This window comes from Tachysurus vachellii, chromosome 5, assembly GCF_030014155.1.
Source record: "Tachysurus vachellii isolate PV-2020 chromosome 5, HZAU_Pvac_v1, whole genome shotgun sequence".
NCBI lineage: Eukaryota > Metazoa > Chordata > Actinopteri > Siluriformes > Bagridae > Tachysurus > Tachysurus vachellii.
In genome coordinates, this window is record NC_083464.1 from 9,095,347 (window position 1) to 9,114,334 (window position 18,988).

General features: G+C 39.5%; 1 protein-coding gene across 1 annotated transcript in view; it reads right to left on the bottom strand.

Moving 5' to 3' along the window:
• Positions 1 to 1,912: 1,912 nt before the first annotated feature.
• The window catches only part of LOC132845250 (E3 ubiquitin-protein ligase HECW1), an 89,762-nt gene continuing 72,686 nt past the window's right edge, over positions 1,913 to 18,988 (bottom strand). Inside the window, exons 18-28 of the mRNA XM_060869171.1 lie at positions 17,590 to 17,673; positions 16,090 to 16,196; positions 15,726 to 15,840; positions 15,467 to 15,580; positions 14,574 to 14,726; positions 13,840 to 13,938; positions 12,135 to 12,264; positions 11,879 to 12,025; positions 11,128 to 11,242; positions 10,234 to 10,432; positions 1,913 to 2,730 (exon numbers count right to left, since the gene is read on the bottom strand). Coding sequence (XP_060725154.1) covers positions 2,619 to 2,730; positions 10,234 to 10,432; positions 11,128 to 11,242; positions 11,879 to 12,025; positions 12,135 to 12,264; positions 13,840 to 13,938; positions 14,574 to 14,726; positions 15,467 to 15,580; positions 15,726 to 15,840; positions 16,090 to 16,196; positions 17,590 to 17,673 — 1,375 coding nt within the window. The 3' untranslated portion in view covers positions 1,913 to 2,618. The remainder of the gene's footprint in view (positions 2,731 to 10,233; positions 10,433 to 11,127; positions 11,243 to 11,878; positions 12,026 to 12,134; positions 12,265 to 13,839; positions 13,939 to 14,573; positions 14,727 to 15,466; positions 15,581 to 15,725; positions 15,841 to 16,089; positions 16,197 to 17,589; positions 17,674 to 18,988) is intronic.

Consider the following 18,988-nt stretch of genomic DNA (forward strand, 5'->3'; position numbering starts at 1 on the left):
TTGGAGGAGGAACAAGGCTAGAGAACTGGAGAAAGAAAGAACATGCAAAACTCTATGCAGAAACCAAAGCACAGGATTGAACCAGGAATCTATGAGCTGTAAAGCAGCTACTCTCCCACACAGCACCTGAGTACTGCTCTATTGGTGATCCACAGAATATACACTAAATCTGTTTTTGTGCAAAACAAAGACACATAGTTAAAACAAAATAGAAACAAGGAAAATATACTTTGCATCACGTACTGTACAGTCCATGTTACTGATTGGCTAGCTGATAACTATTCCAGATCTAGAGAATGCAAAGCACATTACACACACCCTTAACCACACACTAACGCAATATTCACATCTAAATAACTGTTTCGATGTGAACGCAAAATAAACAGGGGTGTGGACAAGTTCCATAATAGTAAATGGTAAATGTTCATTTATAAAGAGCTTTTTATTAGATCAACACAATTTAAATATAATTTTGTTACATATTTCAATAATTCAGTGCATTACAGGAATAGATCATAGTTAGTGTAAAGTTATTAAAACTCATCTGCAGTTTATTAATGGTCCCTTCAAAGTAATACAACAATTAAATAAACACAAGTTGTGCCCAGTGAAATAAACTATAAAACATTAAGTAAGTAATGAATGACATCAGTTCACGTTTCTGTCAGTCATATTCATCTGATCACACTCGTGCTAATAAAAAATAAAACAACAAAACAATAGCACGTACTATAAAACATAAAAATGGATCAAGAAACCTTAAAAGACATTGCATTATAATTATCATGAAACCTAAAACAAATATGAGCTACAAAATCAGCTTTTAGACAGTAAGCATTTGTTCTGTATATACCTACAGATAAATACTAGAGATTTGATTTCAGTATCAGAGGCCATACTGGAAATTGTACAGTAGTACATCTCTAGTTGTACGGGTTAATATGGATATCTCTGTGGTCTCAGTAATGTACATTGCACAAAATAATCATGGAGGTACAATGGCAAAAGCTCAGGAAAGGAAAATCACAATATTAATTAAATGCACTGCTTTATCAAGGCTCCTTATGTTCATTGCATATTCCATTTTTTTTCCAGTACTTGGCCTGCTGTTTGGCATATTAACAATTTGGCATAATGAATACTATTATCAGAGTGATATCCTGTCTGTTTTATTTGTTTTCTTGAGAATTAAAGCAATAACAACATGCCTTTCACTGTGTGTTTGAATCATCTAATGAACAACTCATCATGAAAGAGTTCTCAAGTGAAAGCACTCAAGAAGTTATTTTCAAGTCAGAAATACCAGCACATCCTGAAGAGATTAGCATTTAGGATGCTAACCTGGGTATACTCTTAATTCCCTTACATCACCCAGATCATCCTGCTTTCTTTTTACCACTGTGTCTTCTGGAGTGAGAGAACAATAACATACAGTAAGTGACAGTGCTTCAAAATTTCAGTCTACTGACTGAACTCATGAATAAATATTGTTATATGATTTTATATTCGGTTTCTACATCAGATCATTTGCTGTTAACAAACAATTTCTCATGGATTATTTGGGATTTTTGTAGAAACAAGCATTATAGCATCACTGATAAGAAAGACATGTTGTATGAATGGTATAAAGATTTGAGGCTGGAGCTGATTTCTTTCTAGCCCAGACTGTAAATTCAAGCATTGTGAACAAGGTGGATTATTTACTTTATAAATAAGGGGAAATCTTTTTCCCCTTTGAAAAATAGATTAAGCACACAATGTCCAATCAAATTACATATGACACGAACGGACAGATGTAAGAAATGTATGTTTAGTGTTTTTTCATTTGTGAAAAGGGTTACATTTTCTGTTTTATATTCTGAGGTCATAATAAACTTAAATAATGAACGTTAAAAGGTTAGAAATCATGAATGCAGTAGCCTAGTTATCTTTAAGTGTGTGTGATTGTGTGAGAGTGTAATACTGTCTTCCATATTCTTATCATGCCATTATAAGACCCTGTGATATAATTCAGCTTTGTTGAGCTAATGATAATATCATTCTAATATAATATCACATCTGGCTGAACAGGTCACTGAAGAGGTGTTATTGATAGAACCTGAGCTCTGGATGTTATTTTATCACAGTGATTATGTGTATACATCCTCCCATTTTCTCAGAGACAATAATTTTCACTCAGAGGTTAAATGGTAATTTTTAACTTACAGTAGGTAATGCTAGTAGACGTCATATCCTCTTACAGTATGTAGGCCATTGGTCAGGTGAGCTTTATCCTTCATGCACAATAACAGCATATCAGCAAGATAAGGTCAAAAAACTCCTCCTTAGTAACAATAACATTAGCACGAGAATTCAGTCAGATATACTACCTGGTAGGCTGGATGCAGGTTTTCTCTATACACTAATAGTGAATTTCCCTCCCTCATCCCCATAATAATAATGTACAATATTTCCATTACGTACATTTCATGCACTTTCAGTTAAACACAAAAAAAAATCACAAAGGAAAGCTTGAATGAATTTCAATTAAAAAATAGCAGTTTCTTGAAGATATAGTGACTGTAAATCAAAGTACAGTATCTTTACAAAATATAGTCTCTTCACTGTCAATGGATCGGTCACTCCAGACCAAAAGTGCTTGTCTCCTCGACGGCGATCAGCAGTTTCTCATACAACATAGTGTACGAAGGGTACGAGGGCAAATCCAGGCGGTTAAAGCATGTGTGAGCCCTGCGAGAAAATGAGGGTGGGGGTAGGGGCAGTTGGACAAACCACAAGGTCAAGGGTTAAGCAAGTGAATTTATGCAGGTATGCAGGATCTGCATCAGTTCTTTTTGTGCATTAAAATGATATTTAAAAAGAGATATAAAAGCAGATATTTAGATCCTTTCTCACAGTAGAGGAATAGTGATTGTATAAAATCAGTGCTTATCAGAAAGGTTTCATATCATTACTCTCTGCATGTACAGTAGGAGGATTGGAGTATTGACCCCATTGAAATTTTCAACATTACAATCATGCCATCAATCTGACATAAGATTACTGTTTCAGAGTAGGGTGTCTATACGTAGTTCATCATTTTAGACTGTCTGTTAATTGTTGAATAGAGATCAAGATATGATTTTATTTTTTGACTCCATATCAAACGATTTGCTCTTAATAAACAAATATAAAGGATTTATTATTTTGGATTTTTGTCTAAACAAGCATGAGAAATACACAGAATGATAAGAAGAAGTGAGATTTCTTTCTAGCCAAGATTGTAGATTCAATCAATTTGAACAAGATGGATTATTGACTTTATAACCCTGTTCCCACACTGAAATGCATTGTGTATATAGACTAACTACACACTGTCCAAAGTACAAAAGACCCATAGTTCTTATTATGCCATCAGTGAGACCTTGATACAAGGACCGTGATGAGACCTGAGACCTGAATAAAACAGGGGTGAATACTTTGGCAAAACACTTTATTTGTAAATAATTTCGCAAACAGTATACCCCCCTCACACACTTTTATATTATAGACTATTTTGTGTTGAATTATGATATACAATGAGAGTTCATATCCAGAATGTGGAAAATGTGGAAAAGGTCAAGGGGGTGAATACTTATGCAAGGCACTGTACAGTATTAAGCTGCAAATGAAACAAAGTGCAGCTATTTTAAATGATAATATTTTAAAGTAATGCTGAAAACTAGCTTTTCCCTCATATTGCACTGATTCAGCTCGGTCTGTGCTGATGCCCATCCTTGCAATGCCAAAGACAAGTTGGTTCTGTGTGTGACAGTGAAATTTGAACTCAGTGCAGCATCGACTGCTGACGGCGGCTCGCTTTTGATCTGCCGCCTCTCCCTTTTGTCGATGCAGAGCTGTGAAAAACATTTCAAGGTGAAACTTTAGATGCATCAGTGAAAGCTTTACAAACGGGCAATTTTAGGATGAGACACTTTGTCATCTCAGATAACTTTATTTAAAAGTCTAAACAGCGTGATAACAGCGGCTTCTTTGAGCTCTTGCTGAATGAACGACTGGCTCGCTTCATTTTTCCCAGGGAATCATCAAAGAAATGAGGCCAATAAACAAAACATCAATTCAATTTTTTTGATCCCTTGAATATCTTGAGACAAAGTATTTTGTAAAGGGGTTGGCAGCACTGAGTAAGCAGTGATGTGTTGAATATGCTCCTGCTTCCCATTAGTAGTCAGTTACTTGTGGCTTGGGTGCTGATGTACTTCACCTGGGACCGATGAACAGCTAACGAGAATGATGTGTGTGTGTGTGTGTGTGTGTGTGTGTCTGTTGGGGCATCCACCAAATGGAAAACAACCATCAAATATAACCTACATTTATTATATATATATATATATATATATATATATATATATATATATATATATATATATATATATATATATATAGTATCTCACAGAGCATATCTCACCGAACCTGTGACGCTCTGGTGAACTTCATGCCCAAGAGGGTTAAGGCAGTGCTGGAAAATAATGGTGGCCACACAAAATATTGACACTTTGGGCCCAATTTTGACATTTTCACTTAGGGGTGTACACACTTTTGTGGCCAGCGGTTTAGACATTAATGGCTGTTTGTTGAGTTATTTTGAGGGGACAGCAAATTCACACTGTTATACAAGCTGTACACTCACTACTTTGTATTGTAGTACTGTAATGAGTCTGTCTGTGTTTCTGTCCTGTTTCTGTCTGCTGTCTTTCCCTGTGGCTAATTGTTTGCTCCGCCCACTATTTGGTTTCCATGGACATTAATTGTACTCATTCATCTCCTCAGGTGTGTTGTCTTTGTCTTTGATTGTCTCTGCTTTGTCATTGGTTCCTGTCAGCTATATATACTCTGTTTGTTCACTTCCCTGGGGTTGGTCATTTTTGTATGTTGGATGTTGGTGTGCCTGTTCCTGTTTCCTGTTAGCCCTGTTTGTTGCCTTGTTCTGTCTGCCTGTCTGTTCAGCTGCTTGGTGTGCCTGTTCCTGTTTCCTGTTAGCCCTGTTTGTTGCCTTGTTCTGTCTGCCTGTCTGTTCAGCTGCTTTCTTGTGTCTTGAATAATTAAACTTTAAAAAATCTGCATTTGGATCCTCACTCGCCTTTGTCCTGCATCGTAACAGAATGACCAACCAAAACATGGATCCAGCAGAAATTTTGTTTTGTGTTTGTCAAGACAATTCCCCAATCGAGGAATATGTTGAGGTGTTTTTAGACCTATGTAATCGGGTGGACTTCGGCGAGAAGGAGCTGAAGGACATCTTTCGGCATGGTCTGGAGGACGGGCTGCGCTACCTAGTGCCATTGGGCCGAGAGGTAGGGCCTTTCACGGACCTGGCCAACGTAGCGTTGCTCCTGGGCGGGTCCTCCCTAACCGTGCACAGGACAGAGTCGGACACCGGCCCTAAATATTTTTTGGGGGGGGGCAGTAGGCATCGGGGTCCGTGGGCTGCGGAACCAGTCCAGCCACGGACGCCCGAGGCCCCTACAGTACCTCGGTCCGACCCAGACCTGTGCACACCAGTGACCGAACCCGTCCACATGGGTGCCAGACCGGAAAGCTCGGGCGAGGCCCGGGGGAACCGGCTGATCGCCAAGCTGGCGGACACCCCGATGGCATCGGTCCGGGCGGCCGGCATCCCTACGGCACCGGCTGGAGCACCGAAGGCACCTGAAGCGCCCGAACCCGCCGAAGCGCCCGAACCCGCCGAAGCGCCCGAACCTGCTGAAACGCCCGAGCTTGCTGAAGCACATGAACCTGTTGAGGTTCCCGAACCTGCTGAAACGCCTGAACCTGCTGAAACGCCCGAACCCGCTGAAGCACTTGAACCCGCTGAAGCACATGAACCCGCCAAAGCGCCCGAACCCGCCGAAACGCCCGAACCTGCTGAAACGCCCGAGCTTGCTGAAGCACATGAACCTGTTGAGGTTCCCGAACCTGCTGAAACGCCTGAACCTGCTGAAACGCCCGAACCTGCTGAAGCACTTGAACCCGCTGAAGCACATGAACCCGCCGAAGCGCCCGAACCCGCCGAAGCGCCCGAACCTGCTGAAGCGCCCGAACCTGCTGAAGCGCCCGAACCTGCTGAAGCACATGAACCTGCTGAAGAACATGAACCTGTTGAGGCGCCCGAACCTGCCGAAGCGCCTGAACCTGCCGAAGCGCCCGTACCTGCAGAAGCGCTCGAACCTGCTGAAGCGCCCGAACCTGCTGAAGCGCCCGAACCTGCTGAAGCACCCGAACCCGCCGAACCCGCTGAGACCCCAGATCCGACCGGGCCGACCGGGTTGACGGAACCGACCGGGTTGACAGAACCAGCCGGACCGATCGGGTCGACGGAACCGACCGGGTCAACCAAGCCAGCCGGACCGACCGGGTCAACGGAACCAGCCGAACCGACCGGGTCGATGGGTCCGACCGGGTCAACCGAGCCAGCCGGACCGACCGGGTCAACGGAACCGACCGGGTCAACAGAACCAGCCGGGCCAACCGGGTCGACAGAACCAGCCGAACCGAACGGGTCGATGGGTCTGACCGGGTCAACCGAGCCAGCCGGACCGACCGGGTCAACGGAACCGACCGGGTCAACAGAACCAGCCGGGCCTACCAGGTCGACAGAACCAGCCGAACCGACCGGGTCGACGGAACCAGCGAGTATGGTTGCGCCCAAGCCCCGTAGACTCTCTGTCCTGCCTGAAGCGCTTGATACCGAATGGCTCTGCCTATCTGCTTTATCAGTCCCTAGTTTTGTCTCCCTGTCTCTGTCAGTCTCTCCCTCTCCTGTCCATCCTTATAGGTTCAAAGCGCCTCCAGCACCACCCTGGCCGCCAACTCTGCTCTGGTCGCTGGCTCTGCCTGCGGCACCACCCTGGTCTCCAGTCCTGCTCTGGTCGCTGGCTCTGCCTGCGGCACCACCCTGGTCTCCGGTCCTGCTCTGGTCGCTGGCTCTGCCTGCGGCACCACCCTGGTCTCCGGTCCTGCTCTGGTCGCTGGCTCTGCCTGCGGCACCACCCTGGTCTCCGGTCCCGCTCTGGTCGCTGGCTCTGCCGGCTCCGCCCTGGCCCCCTGCTCTGCCGGCTCCGCCCTGGCCCCCTGCTCTGCCGCCTCCGCCCTGGCCCCCTGCTCTGCCGGCTCCGCCCTGGCCCCCTGCTCTGCCGGCTCCGCCCTGGCCCCCTGCTCTGCCGGCTCCGCCCTGGCCTCCGGCTTCGCCGGCTCTGCCCTGGCCTCCGGCTTCGCCGGCTCTGCCCTGGCCTCTGCCGCCACATGGACCTGGCCCGCCTTCCCACCCCTGTTCCGCCTCCGCTCCACCACCCTCCGGTTCTGCGTTGGAGTGTCTGGAATCCACTCCTAGGGGGGGGGCTCTGTAATGAGTCTGTCTGTGTTTCTGTCCTGTTTCTGTCTGCTGTCTTTCCCTGTGGCTAATTGTTTGCTCCGCCCACTATTTGGTTTCCATGGACATTAATTGTACTCATTCATCTCCTCAGGTGTGTTGTCTTTGTCTTTGATTGTCTCTGCTTTGTCATTGGTTCCTGTCAGCTATATATACTCTGTTTGTTCACTTCCCTGGGGTTGGTCATTTTTGTATGTTGGATGTTGGTGTGCCTGTTCCTGTTTCCTGTTAGCCCTGTTTGTTGCCTTGTTCTGTCTGCCTGTCTGTTCAGCTGCTTGGTGTGCCTGTTCCTGTTTCCTGTTAGCCCTGTTTGTTGCCTTGTTCTGTCTGCCTGTCTGTTCAGCTGCTTTCTTGTGTCTTGAATAATTAAACTTTAAAAAATCTGCATTTGGATCCTCACTCGCCTTTGTCCTGCATCGTAACAAGTACAGTGTCATTTCTTCAGTGTTGTCACATGAAAGGATATAATAAAATATTTACAAAAATGTGAGGGGTGTACTCACTTCTGTGTGATACTATATATATATATATATATACATATATATATATATGTAATATTAAACTCAACAGTTTACCCAAAAACAATATTTTATTAGATATATGTACAGAAGAACCTCCTAGTCAAAACACAATTATCAGACTGTACATTTATAATCACACCCCTCAGTGTCACCCAAATGAGGATGAGGTTCCCCTTTGAGTCTGGTTCCACTCAAGGTTTCTTCCTCTTCCATCTAAGGGAGTTTGTTCGTTGTTGAAAAATACAAACACGTTTAATATGTCTATATATTATTATATTAATCCCAAACTTTTGCTTAATACTAATCTTTGTATAATATTACATTTTCTGTACTATGTTTCTTATGTTCTGTAAAGCTACATTGAGTCATTTTTTTTATTTATTCTAGTTGTGGATATACTATCAAATGTGGCATTTTTACGTCTTATGACATAGGAGAAGATAACCTTTAGCTATAGGAAACAATATCATTTTTCACTAAAAGATTTGTGAGTTAGAATGAGAAATGTGTTACTCTTCTTTCAGGTCATGAAACTGATTGGGGACGTTTCGAAAGATATAAAGTGTGATTCAGTGTGAAGTGTTTCTGTGATCATGCTGTGAGTGAACACTGTCCTGCAGCTGGAGAGGACATGTGAGAGTGATTCAGCATGTATCCCTCACTTAATCTCATCTCAAACACCTCTGGGCTAAGAGCTATTTGGAATTTACTGAGTATGAGTGAGTGGGTGATTTTATAGAAGACAAAACGAGCATTTATTGCACATACTGCTGGATATATGAAAATGTGAAGAGATATTGTACAAAACTATTATAGAAATGAGAACTTAAATAGCTCTATCTGACAATTTTGTAAGAAATATAGAAACAGACCATGCTTTTATATGAAAATAATCCATGCTGTGGTGGTTGCTCCAAAGCGGAGAGCTGTTATTACGGCAAAGTGAATTATTCTCATATAACCTTAAGGTCTGAAGTGTGTGATTCTTCTTATACCACAGCAATTGTCCAAAATTTACAATGTTTAATTTATTTCAACATAATAACAGTTTATACTAAGATTTAATCTTGTGCAATGTCCAGGAGACAAGATAGGTTCTGTTCTAACTAACATTTTAACAATGACAGATAACCAGTTGTTCCCTCACCAATATCCTCTCTCTCTCTCTCTCTCTCTCTCTCTCTCTCTCTCTCTCTCTCTCTCTCTCTCTCTGTCTCTCTCTCTATATATAATAAATTAATAAAATAATGAATAATTAATAATTAATAATAATAAAATAATATATATAAATTTTTAAAATTCTATTCATAATTTGTCCTCAGTTATATGGAGTCGCCGATGTATGAGCTGTGTATGAGCTGTTGCTATAGAAACGATAACATAATATCACAAAGACATTAATATAATCCTAACGTTCATGATAAAGCAGGAACGATTATCCGAGCCGTGCGGTAAAGCAAAAATTATGCATATCTCCTAACCAATGACATTCAAGAATTTAACCATGCTGTGGTATTAGACACTTTGTACAACAAATCATTTGAATTTGTGCATCAGAAGGTGTAAAAGGTGTTTGTACAGCAGCACAGCTCCGAGGTTTATATTTTTGTGTTTGTTCTAATACTGTATGTTTATAATACTCATGTCTACTGAAACAGCTAATTTACAGGGGCTTCCAAATGATCCAAGTTTAATAATAAACATGGATGGACGGATGGATAAGTGGAAAGATGGATAAATTAATAGATAGATAGATAGATAGATAGATGGAGATAGATAGATAGATAGATAGATAGATAGATAGATAGATAGATAGATAGATAGATAGATTCTTTATTGTCATTGCACAGGGTACAACAAAATTACATGTCCTACCTCATTACCTTATGGTTCATGTCATTTATGAACAACACAAAGAAAAATGTCATTTTAGAATTTAAAAACAAATTGCTTTTCACTTTCATAGTAGAAACTTGTTTGTTTCCTTATTTCAATTGTCAATAATTAAGTAATTAACCCTAGTAAGCTAGCGTTTACTTTATATGGTCTCATAATAGCAGACACTAATATGAACATTCAAGGTAACAGTACATGCTTTAAAATGTGAACATTTCCACAGCAGGTTTTGTCAGCTAACTGGCAGCAAGGTGACATATGAGAGTGCTGTGTTTCTGAGTCACTGGAATGTTGTTAATGCCCAAAACACAAAGTTTATCCTGAAACACTATCTAACAGACACACCTTGCAGAAGAATTCACAACAGCCCCAGGAACTTTTGCATTAATGGGTATTGTTTTGTCATACCTGGGTAGAGACGTGATCTTGCCCCATTTCTCGATGCAGAAGTGGCGTGGGCCGTTGCTCCCACGCAGGGCTGCAAAGCCCTCATATGGCACGCTGGATGTGCCTGTCACAAACTGCAGCAACCGTAGCCTCTGCTCGTTATTAAAGTGCTCCACCACCGCCCAAAACCACCGAATCACGATGTGTCCGTCATGGTAGCCTGGATGGAATCAATGATTAGAGAACATTTCATCTTTTGCCCTGTCAACATGATTGAAAAGTGTTAACATGGACTTGAAAGGTTACTACTGATGTCACTTTTATGAATGAGGTCATTCCAGCTCAAATTTTTGAGGTTTTTATTACCACTGTCAAAAATTCCACTTATGGCAATAAACTGTGAGCGAGACAAACAGCTGGCTTGTTTTGGCAGCAAAGGTTGGGCAAGGTGTGTTGGACTCCAGATTGATTGATTGCAGATGTCTTGAGTAAAAGAGGGTTAAATGGCTCAAATGGAGCAGATAATTAGCACAGGCAATTAAGAGCTCAGGCTGTAATAAGGGCCAGATGAGTGTTTTGGCAATCCCACCACAGCACTCTTGGAGGTTAATGAGTTATGGATGTTTTTGAATATTTTTGGCATGGAATATCATCTACTACTGCTGACATTTAGACGTGAAATAAACAGCTCACAGAACCGAGCCTCTGCAACAAGATAAATATCGGTGTCATTGCTTTTTGACAGCTTCTGCTGCTAAATCATGACATACATGAAGTAAATATTTAAATGACTGTTCTTTTCTTGGTGACCAACTGCTGTGTTGAAAGCAGCACAATGTTATATGACACGTTATGAGTATGCTTCAGCTCCAAAGTGTCAATGGCAATATATTTATTGAAGCAATACACTCTCACCTCCTCTATACTCTGTGTTGGACCTCCAGTCATTCAGGTCAATTTCTGCCGTTCCTGCAATGACCAGCTCCAGCTCCCGAGCATCAAAAACCGACACCAGACGGGAATCTACCACCTTATCAAAAACATATTAGGTACAATTAAACATTCCGACATGCAAGATATTGTATTTTCATTTTAGAATAGTTTTTAGTCAGGCTTTATTATTAACAACTAATGTCCTTGGGTGATATGGGGGTCTGTTCATTCATTTAGTAAGGAATAAATGTAATAATTTTTTAATAATTACATTAATAATTATTTTTATTTCTTGAAGAACAGCACATAATATTCTTGTATTATTGAAAAAGTAAAGCTTTACCTGACATTCACTGACACTGGAGACTCCTTTCAAAAATATTACAAACTGTACATCGACAATTACTTGTTTTATTTATTTATTTATTTAATTAAATAAATGTTTAATCCGTTTACATGGTGTCTGCCATATAAGTCTATGTGTGAGTTGCTCAGATGCATTTATATAAACCTATGATTAATCGTGCATCAAGACCTACTGACAGAGCTGCTGTTCTGACCAATCAAGATGGACTATTCAATAATAATGATAATAACTATAATAATATGTTTGTATTAATAACATAACAACCCTTGTAAAATTAATAAATATCCAAAGGATCATATTGGTTTCTGCTACTGTTGCAAAAATATCTGAATGAGCTGTTGATTTGTTGTCAATGTGCTAGTGTACCTCATAGAAACCCCGAACCAACGCTTCTGTCTGCTGCACCACTCCTCTCTCCACCCTCCACTTAGCCATCCTCTCAATGTACTCCTTCTTGTTCTTCTCTGTAACCTGAATGTTGGATCCTCCTGACTTCAGCTCCCTCTCTGTTACCTGTGTATATAAAGCACATGTACATTTCTGAGATCCTGAGACCATTTGTGACAGAAGGTGTTTTCATGATGAATCAGATAAAACTGAATTGGGTTAAGGCATGTGTTACCTGTCCAAAGACCTCCTCATTTACAGTGAAGGTCAGATCCAGAATGTCTGTAATATCATTATCTTTCATCCACTGTAGGCTCTGGTGGAACTCTTCATCCAAGTACTCTAAATCGCTCAGATCGGTCGCTCTGTCCACGATAAAACACACACAAAATGTTTGCTGGCATGTTAATCTACAGCTATTAAAGTGCAGTTTAAATGCTAATCTAGACCAGGAGTATTATATAGTACATACATTTTAAAGGTCTTTGCTTACAAAGCTCCAGATAATAAACTAGCGTGAATAGCGACAGTTACAATAACTGTTAATGTGTAACCTTTAACAATTAATTCATGGCTATAAACATTTCCATTTACATTTATGGCATTTGGCAGACATCCTTATCCAGAGCGATGTACAAAAGTGCTTTGAAGTCTCTATCAATGAATCCATTAACACCGGTTTACTAGGTTACAGACTTTAGGTGCCATCAGCCTAAAACTCTTTTCAGGGATTTGATTTATTTATTTATTTATTTTTTAATATGCACATAAAGCCAAGAGGGAAAATAAGAGCTAGTTTAAGTGTTTCAGGAATAAGTACGGCTGTGTTAAAACTCTATAAACAGGGGGTGTTTCTAGGGTTTGAACACAGGCTCCCCTAAAGTTTTTACAAAATAACCTTAAAACTTCCAAGAAATTAAAGATAACAAAATTAAGAAATGTTATAAAATGAACAAGCTAATGTGATCTGTCAAATGAGATTTGGAAGATTAACAGGAAGTTAATCAAATTCACACAGTACACATTAACAGAGCGATACGCCCAGTATTTACCGCTCCTCATCCTCAGATACAATGTCGTATTGAAAAGTGAAGGAAACCCTATTTTTAGACCTACTACTGTAATCTACCTTATCAGGAAAATTTTACTGGGGCCTACTCCCTAGGAAAAAGAGTCTAATGATGAACCTGTCCTCAAATAAGACCATTTAAAATGGTTATTTTTTGTTGTTTAGTGATAGTGCTTTATGTTAGTACAATTGAACAATACCATGGTCTCTGAACAGATGAGATACATTGATTTAGAATTTGATGCAAGAATAAACGCTTCCTTTTCTGCTAATTTATCTTAAAATAGTAACTTTTGATTGTCATATTTTTAAAAAAAAAAAAAAAAAAAAAAAAAAAAAAAAAAAAAAAGCTATTTGTTAGTTTGATATCTCCTGAAAAATAGTACCATAAAGTTCCAGTTGACAAGCCCTGATCTAGACTGACACACTGAAAATAAAGAATAACCTGGTCCATGTAGGGTAAAAAGGTTTCAAGTTCCTAAATGTATTATGCCAATAGTTCAAAACAGTATTAAAATAATAATAATAAGTATTATAGAATTTAGAATTTAGTCAATGAAGTTTAGTTAGTTTCATTAAAACAAACTAAAATTTCCATTATCTTGCAAAAAGCTGACTATTTTAACTTGATTTACTTTTCTTTTCTTTTTTTTTTGTCCTGGTTCCCACTCAGAGAATAGTAAGGCAGTGATCGAATGACCTATCGCAGGATAGTAAACAAATTAAAAGAGTAAGAGCTGACACAATCTTCCTCTGACACACATAAAGTCATATTTTATGCCACATTAGATCCTGAAACAAAAACATAATTAAGATAATTATAGAACACGTGACAAAGACGTGTTTAATGTGTGCTGAGAGGAAGACTCACAGTCGGAGGAGAGCCTTGTAGAAGGGCCTGGTGAAGAATGCATCCAGTAGGAACTGATGAATCAGTGCCAGGCCCAAAATACGTCCACTGAAGCGGAACCTGTGCGGCAAAACAGCATTAGTTAAGACATGTACATCACTTAATGCTCTTATCCAAATTTACTTACTTAGGAACTGCACTTGGTTCACTTCTATCTGACTGCCATGCTTTTATGTAATATTATATTATGGATTACATAAGAGTTCACTATTATATTAAGGCATTTCCTGATTCTCTAGGACGTCAGATACAAGTAGCCATCTTTATTATCAGAGTTTTTTTGCCTATATTAGTAAAAAGTGAGAGAAGGAGAGACTGAGAGATAAAATAAGAGTGAGGGACAGAAAGTGAAAGAGAGTGAGTGAGTGAGAAAGAGACAAAGAGAGCGTGAGAGAGACAGAGAGTGAGAGTATGAGAGAGAGAGTGAGTGAGAAAAACAGAGAGTGATTGAGTGAGTGAGAGAGAGTATGCAAGAGAGATGGATAGCAAGTAAGTGAGTGAGGCAGTGAGTGAGAGAGAGAGAGAGAGTATGCGAGAGAGATAGAGAGTGAGTGAGTGAGTGAGTGAATGAGTGAGTGAGTGAATGAGTGAGAAAAACACAAAGAGAGTGAGAGAGAGAGACATAGTTAGAGACAGAGAGACAGAGAGAGAGAGAGAGAGAGAGAGAAAGAGAGAGAGAATATGGTATGACACACCATTCTAAATGGTTCTCTACGAAGGCAGACATGGGGCTGATCTGGACGGTGTAGGTATCGTTGGCTGAGTACTCAAACAGACCATAGTATGGGTTAAAGAGCTCCTGAGACAGCAGGAAGAAAAACTCCCTCGAAGGCCCACTGTAGTCCAGTCTACAGTACAGGAGACAGATGAACAGTTATACAAAAAAAATAAAGAAATAACAACTGACCTGAACTAAGCATGAAATATTTTATTAATCGGATAAAGATATATTAGTAATACTACCAAATTATGACTGTAAACTAAAACTAAGTCAAAATATATGTTGGATACTTAAGTTTAGTTAAACTCAGATTAAAGGATTAAATTCTTTCATGTAAACAAAGAATGCTGAAGTAAATAATTTTACTGCCTGGGATTTGTTAAAATCTCTTAAGAAATAAAGAAGAGCTGGAAATCTGAGTTACTTTAAATACTGCATGTGGCAGTTAAATGTTATTGCATCATAAATAGTAAAAACCAATTATCATTATTACTATATGCGTTTTTACCATTTTATGTTGAATGGTCGGGGTGTTAAGTTGTGCACACTTTGTTATCTTCCTGTCACTTAATATGAAAATGCTTCATTGTCCATTTGTATCATGAAATGTTTAAGTAAAACTGCTATATCTAGCAGTTCATTTTCAGAAAAGAAACTAAAGGAACTTAACTGACTAAGAGATTTTTGAGCACAAGTTCATCAGAAGTGTGAGAGAAAACTATGTGTGTATTTAACAGAGAAGGATGTTTTATTTCATAAATTAAGTTACATTTGCTAAAAAGGGTTAATTTCTCGTATGTATGCGACCTCTGGAACACAGTGTATTGTACGGTGGAAGTGATAGTGCCGTAAAGCCATGATTTATACCCTTCCTCTCCCACAAACGTGATGTAGAGTTTATTCCTCTGGAGCTCCTTGCGTGAATATGCCATCACATGATTAAAGGTGCCTTCAAGCAGGTGCTCTCTTCTGATGATCAGCCTTTCACAAGACAGATAGATGTGTGTGTCAGACGGCAACTGTTTAGATCTGCTTTCATTTTGTAATGTAACCATGATGCACATAACTCTGATGTCTCTCTCTTGCTCTCTCTCACACACACACAGGCAGACACACATACACATACTTGATTTTTCCTGGCCCTTGGCCATAGCCCTTGGCTTCAAGCTTCCTGTAAAAATTGCGCAGTTTGGCTTCAAAGTCCCTGCGATATGGAGCAGGTGCTCTGGCTCTTTGTGGTCCTGCCAATGCAAACACACTGTTAGCTCTAGGTTATGTGCCTGTATTAAATGATTCCTACTTGTAAAATATTCACTGTACAAACTGCCAAAAATGTCAACAGACACAAATATAATTCTACAGTAGCTTTAATTATAGTTTTTGTAAATAAAATCATGTTCCCCACTTTTACTCGCAAGTTCTTGCCAGTTTCGGGAATAGTATCATCTACAGGCTTTTTATTATTTTTTTAAAGCACAGAATACACACACCTGGTGAATTCTGGGGTGAGGATCCAGGAGAGCATCTCGGGGAGAAGTTGAGGCCAGGATGGAATGGATGAGCCGGGATGTATGACATGATCTCGTCTTCAAACAAACTGGAAAGAGATCAGACCCAGAGCTAAACACAGCATATTAAGACACAGGAGGCAAGATAAACTTAGCTGCACTCATCAGATTCACAATTTGTGTTTTATTATTGTTCTTCTCCTCATAAAAATATAAATGATATCTTTATTAATAGTCCTTCTATGAATTAACGATTTTGGAAATGCAAAAAATGAATGAAAAATCAAGTACATATGATATTTGGAAGATCTTTCAATTTAAAAAATTTGATTTTTACCAGATTTGGGCCAAGATGTGTTGCGTGACGTCGAACATGAGTACAGCTTTCACTTAAAGTAATAACATACTGTATGTCTTCACTTGTAAGAGTTTACTAGGATTCATGTTTAGCTGTATTGTGAGTTCTCCGTAGTCTTCTACTTGTTTTTCTTGTCAGTTACTTGCTACTTGTTACTTTAGCTTACATGCTAAACCTGAAATAAATAAATCTACAATTCTGCAATTTCTCGCCACAAATATGTCAAATGCATTCTTATTGGCAGCATGTCTTTTTTATCTTACTACAAATATAAACACCTAGAGATCAGTGGAACTGGATTCTATGATCGGAGGAGACCAGAATTAATGATTTGGCAACAAACACTGTTGAAGGATTTGCCATGAAGGATGATTAAGTAGAACACATGGTTCCGTATTGTTAGGGTACAATGAATTATGGCCTCCATGACGTACCAGGAGGTTCAAAATGAAAATCTGTGTGCCAAGAAGAAATATTTGCCAAGAAGCAACAAATGTGTTGCAGTTGAATCTTCTTGTAGGACAATGGTCCAAAACATTCATCTACAGTAAATACACACAAAAAGTTCAGTGGCTACAGAATCAACCCTTTTTACTAGTCCATCCATGTGGCTTTATTCTTTAAATAAAGATGAGATACTTTTGATGTAATAAGCTAAATAACGACAAAAATATTTCCATAATCCATCTACACCAATAATACCAGTAAATATGACACAGACTGTATACAGTCTATGCTTGTATTATCTTTTGGCTCTCTTGTATAACAGCATCTGCTAAAAAAGTAAATGTAACTTTAGATCTCTCTCTTGTCCTAGACTACAGATGCTGAATGGATGATTTTCTCACTCACAGGATAATTAAGCACAAGTCTTGAACCAGCACGTGTTTGGAAAAGCAGCCTATAATCATTTAGTCACAGAAAAAACATGAAATCACAAAAAACAAGACAATAAATGTTCAGTCACGGTAAAACAGTCAAGTTAGGACTTGAACACATCATCATTACACACCACAATGAAGAAATGGAGGAAACATCCAGTTAGATACTGATATGACTATTGAACTGCATGATATTTCCCACTTCATGAGCCTTTATTAAAAAAAACAAAAAAAACCCCACACCTTAACAACATAACCAGGTCTGCGTCACAAGACAGCTTCTCCACCCCCTGTGGCCCCTCTGTCCTGATGTAATGGATCTTCTCCCTGCAGGAACAAAACAGGACACTCAGTATATTACCCTGGTCCAACTCTGGCTCCTTTTTTATTTAGTCCTGAATGGCTCAAGGAATGTTAATTGTGTTTAAACACAGAGATAATGCATTTCGCCTTGCTGAATGGAGCTGTAATAGGTGGCGTTCAGGAATGCTTTTAAGACAACGATCAGATGTTCACATTTGGAAGATAGAAATCTGTCACAGTGTGTAACTCTATACTGCAAAGACCAACATAAACGATGCTCTTATCGAGTTTGAGAACAGCAGCCATGACAGTCATCCATAATCCATTGGCAGTAAACACAGTAGCATGTAACATAGAGAACTGATGTATAGAAGGTAAATTATGGTGACCCAGACTTATAAATCGTCTCTCAGAGATTATCAGTGCAATCACATGATCCTGTCATTTCTGTAAAGAGAACTTCCCTGACCTGTGTTTTTATAATATGTCACTTCCACAGCAATTTTTTTTTTCATCTATCCCAGCTTTGAAAGTTGGGGTCAAAGTACAGGGTCAGCCATGATACACCCCTTAGAGCAGACCTTAATCAGTGGGCCAAGAGTGGCAGCTTGGTGGTGTAAGGCTTTGAACCTTGAACTTCCAAGCACCAACCCAAAGCCTTAAATGCTTGAGCTACCACTGCCCTATTTTTGCTTCCTGACTTTTCTTTCTTAAAATCCAAAATGCTGACCTCAAAAATACACATTACTTACATTTAGGTAAACAACATTTTTGGGCTACATAAGGGCTCAGCTGCCTTCTAGGGTCCTTCATTTTAGACAAATCTAATAACGGTCTTAATGTAATCCTCTAGTCAAAAGTTCAAAATGTTTCAACAAACACAGTGAGTCAAACTGTCACTCTGTCTGAGGGGTAAACTTACAATTAAAAGTGATTTGCATGTCTGTTGGTGATAGTGTTAGTATTCTATGATACATAAATAGCATATTACCCAGAAAAACAAATGTATTATTCAGAAAATATATGCCAAAAACATTAATTACAAGTTATAATATTACAAGCAATAAACACATGGAAATAATTGAACAATGGTATATCACTAAAGCTAACCTAACCCTAACCCTAGGTCCTCAGTTTTCCCCATAAAACATGGCTATGCTATTTTGGCATGTTGCTCCAGATTGATTTTTTTCATCACTGCACTTTGGAGTTTAATAATTCTATATTATATAGGGTTTATTACACACATACTCTTTGTGGGCAAATAACTTTACTTAATTAACAGATGCAATTGTGTATCAGTTAAAAAACCCTAAAGATTTAATAGCAGTACATGGGG